The sequence below is a fragment of the Octopus bimaculoides genome, chromosome 8 (genome assembly GCF_001194135.2).
Source record: "Octopus bimaculoides isolate UCB-OBI-ISO-001 chromosome 8, ASM119413v2, whole genome shotgun sequence".
NCBI classification, from domain to species: Eukaryota; Metazoa; Mollusca; class Cephalopoda; order Octopoda; family Octopodidae; genus Octopus; species Octopus bimaculoides.
Genome location: NC_068988.1, coordinates 95820411 through 95824916, shown reverse-complemented (window position 1 = coordinate 95824916; position 4506 = coordinate 95820411). Strand labels below are relative to the sequence as shown.

The 4506-nt window shown below is 36.8% G+C and overlaps 1 protein-coding gene across 1 annotated transcript in view; it reads left to right on the top strand.

Annotated features, from left to right (window-relative positions):
• The window catches only part of LOC106868263 (uncharacterized), a 47395-nt gene that overhangs the window by 16714 nt on the left and 26175 nt on the right, over positions 1-4506 (top strand). Inside the window, exon 2 of the mRNA XM_014913446.2 lies at positions 3166-3204. Within this exon, the coding sequence (XP_014768932.1) occupies positions 3166-3204 (39 nt within the window). The remainder of the gene's footprint in view (positions 1-3165; positions 3205-4506) is intronic.

The following is a 4506-nucleotide window of genomic DNA, read 5'->3' as shown; positions in this document are numbered from 1 at the left end:
TAAATGAAGAGTTCACTCAAAATTAGATTACTCACACACACACACATACGTGGATGTGTACACAAACACACACGCACACACACACATAAACACACACACATAAACACACATATGTATATACATATATAATATATATATATATATATATATATATATACATACATTTATATATAGATATATTTATACACACACACACACACACACACACACACACATATGTATATACATATATGTCTATATATATATATATGTGTATATATATATATATATATGTGTATGTGTGCATGTGTGTTTGTGTGTACATACACACAAACACACATACACACAAACACACATGCACACATACACACACAGTTATGTTAACCTTACTTTTGTCACCATGAAAATCTTGTCTGAGGTTTTCCTCGTTTAGTCATCTCATTCTCATCCGCCTCCTCCTCGTCTTCGTCGTCGTCATCGTCGTCCTCCTCTACCTCCTCTTCCTCCTCTTCCTCCTCCTCCTCCTCCTCCTCCTCATCATCATCATAATCATCCTCATTCTCACCACCCCCATCACCATTGTGTTCTAACAAAAATAAACGGTATTTGGAAAGAATTCCATTGAAGCACATTTATTATTGGGTCTTAAGAATTACTTTCTTATAAACTATAGTTTAAAGAGGCCATAATAGTTTTCGAATATTCTGGAAACGATAAAAGAAAGTTTGGAATTGTTGGTTATAGCATCAGTTACTAAGTTATCTTCTTGGTTTGTTAATTTCAATGAAAATTATTTCATAACAATTTATCTTTATTCTGAACTTAAGGAAATTAATGAAAAACGCCCCAATTGCATCTACTAAAAAACAAAACAAAATTGTCATGAAGACAGTTTCTCTTAACAAGGAACTATGCCAGATAGTTTTTTGGATGGAAACGACAGATTGAGGTGTTTTATTTATTTTTTTCCGTGGATGTTGTTGGTGTTTAGTCCTGAGTCCTCTCTTTGAGCGGACGTATGATAAAATGGGGTTAAGCTTTAATTGTCCCATCTTTTCCGATGTATATCAAAAACAACATCGTCCCACATAAATTCTTCCTCTCTTTGGATTCGAAGAAGATTTGGAGGCATTTTCTAGCAAATCGTGCAACTGCGTAGAGACTTCCTCATCAGACGTTTGCCAATTTTTTTTTATTAATGTAATTTGTCAGAAGCAGTATTTGTCTTTAACCTTCCGGCATGGACAGTGTCAATTGTTAGAATACCGAAGTTCTAACTTTCACTCAGTCGGTTGAATGTTTACAAAAGCTCGTTAATCATCCATTCCCATGCGACTTGCTATTTCCTTCTACATATCAGCACCTGCGAAGTAGATATTACTGGCAGCCATTACAAGCAGCGGTTTTGCGGTTTATAGAGGAGAGACATACATTTAACCTGATAGGAAAGATAGGAAAGATGTTTATATCTGAATGTACTGAGCCAATGTATGTTAAAATTTTGTTTTTTTATACAATGGCACATCACATTTCTGGCCAAAGAGTACTAACAGTGCGTTCTTTGATGCTCTGAGGCTCTAATACAATGCCAGTCCGTTTATGAATGTGGCTCGAAGTCAAGTCGTGTGCGAGAGAAGAAAATGAGAACGGCCATCGGTGGGATTAATGTAGATAGTCATAAACTGGATAGATCGATTGAATATTGATCACTGATCCTTTCAGTCGATGTTTTCGGGTTAGATGTCTGTCTGTTCATGATAGTCACTGTTACTCATTGCTCCGTACACAGTTCGAACGCAAACGTTTCTAAATAACAAGTACAGTTTATCTTTCCTATCAGGTTAAATGTACGTCTCTCCGCCATAAACCGCAACACCGCAGCTTGTAATGGCTGCCAGCAATATCTACTTCGCAGGTGCTGATATGCAGAAGGAAATAAAGAAATTACAGCCACCCCCCCTCTCTCTCTCTCTCAACGATTTGTATTTCTGTCTGCTGCTACATACTTTTTCTGCAAGCGTACAAAGTGTAAACATAAAAAACAATCAAGGAAATTATTCTAAATCATCAGACACACACCATGGACACGTGGCTGTCTTTGATGTTTATCAGAAATAAAACATTTTATCGGAGATATTTCGGAAAAGATGTTCCGAAAAACTATTTTGCTTTTCGCTCTGTTACATTCGACATTCTAGTTGCAAGGAAAGTGAATACTCTTGAAGGCTAAATATTTTAGATCAGAAGTTTTCGATGTTGTTTTCGATTATTTAAGGAAGCGTGTGTATTTTTCATGGGGGTGAGATGTCGTTACACTTACTGTGAATTGCCGCCACCTTGGAATTCCGAATCTCATTATATTCTCTTGCGATCAACTGTTAACCATTATGAATAATGATTTAAAATAAGGAGCCTTGAGAATATGGCACAAGGTCGAAGGTTGCAGAGTATTTAAACTTGCTCTTTCAGGTTTAAATTACGCCATAGTTTACCTCGCAGTTTATTTTTCCTGAATGGATAAAAAGAAAATGGTTTCAAGTTTTGGAACAAAGAGGGTAATTTCGGGGAAAGAGTTAAGTCGATGACATCGACCCTAGTGCTCAACTGGTACTTATTTTATCGACCCCGAAACGATGAAAGGCAAAGTTGATCGCGAAAGAATTTGAAATTTGAACTCAGAACGTAATGCCGCTAAGTAGTTTGCCCGGGGGTGCTAACGATTCTGCTTAGGCCGCCGCCGATGAAATAATAACCAATAGTAACGCTTGAATCCATTTTATCATCGATAACCCTGCCATTAAAAAGAATCCCCTTGTCTTCAAGTCACAAACTAATGATATGCAAAGAAAGGACGCCAGATGGACAAATAATCGGATGATAATCTTTTAGAAATGAATGCTGCTCCAGGCGAGGTCAGCTTTGCTTGTCATCCCTACAGGGGGAAAATAAAGTATCAGTAAAGTATTTGGGTCAATATAATCGACCAATACCCCTCCTCTCAAAATTTCTTGCCGTTGTTTAATCCTACACATCTCAGTTTCGAATCGAAATCCCGCCGAAATTAACTTTGAACTTTGAACACTTCTCGATTATATTTTTTTCTATGAAAACTTAGCTTTGTATCGCTGTAAAATAAAACAATATGTCTTTGAAATTATTTATTTGATTTTTTTTTTCTCATTTCAGCAAAATGCAACAGACATAATATGCACGCATGTCTCGGAGGTAAGTTGTTATCTTTTTATTTTCCTTTGTTACAGCATCTTTCTTAGCTTTTCTTTCTACACTCGAACGGTAAGAATAGGAGGCACAAAGTGGGGGAAGAGCCTGTATGAAAATAATGAAGTTCGGAGTTGAACAATCAGCCGATGTGTCTGTGATTCATAAACACTTAACTTCAACATGATTCGATCTATCTATCGTTATGTCGGTGCCTCAGGTTATGAGCTACGAATCGTTATATATGTAGGATTTACTGGAAAAATTACAAATGCTTCATTATTGTCCATTATCTTGTACTTTTAAATTAATGTCGTATTGTGAATATAACTGAAAGAGGGACACGTTCACCGAGGCATAGTTGTTTCTATGACTCCATTAAAAAGAATTAACGATTTATAACCACGTTTCAAATTTATTGAAAGAATATACAGATCCCTACATCTAATGATAAAAGCTAACGAACTATATGACATCTCAGCCAAACAATTATGGTATTTCGTTTTTGGTTTTGGTTTGCAAGATTCTTTATGTGAGTTCGTGTGTTGAAGCATATTCTGTTATGTCTAGGGAGAGTCATTCTCTTTTGGTGCCTTATAATTTAATACACCCACCGGTAAAATTTCCACTCATTTCCGGTGAGTGTGTTAAATTATAAGGCACTAAAAGAGAATGACTCTCCCCAGACACAACAGTTATGATATTGTTTTATTCCTATATCATATTTGAGTACCAGGGACTGTCTGTCTGTCTGTCTGTCTGTCTGTCTGTCTGTCTGTCTCTCTCTCTCTCTCTCTCTTTATATATATATATATACATATATATATATATATATATATATAGTCCTTCCAACTCACTCGTCTCTCCATCCATGACCATTCCTGTAGTGTCTATTTACAGGCCCTATAGTAACCACTATGCCCATTCCTTCTTCCCCAATACTTTCTCCCTTTGGAATTTCTTTTCTGAAGTCGTCAACTCACAACTGGCGAACATTGTCGCTCTCACTAAGATGAAAAGGCCTACGAAGGCCATGGACACAGCCTGTGCGTCCAGAAAAAGCCATTAACAAAAACAAAATTCCTCTGGATCATTGAAATATCACCAAAGATATAGATATATATACATGATGGGCTTCTTTTAGTTTCCGTCTACAAGATCCACTCACAAAGCGTTGATCAGCTCGAAGTTATAGTGGAACACACTTGCCCATGGTGCCGCAGAGTGGAACTAAACCTAGAACCATGTGGTTAGGAAGAAAACTTCTTGCCACTCATCCACGCCTGCGCCTGTATATATATATATATA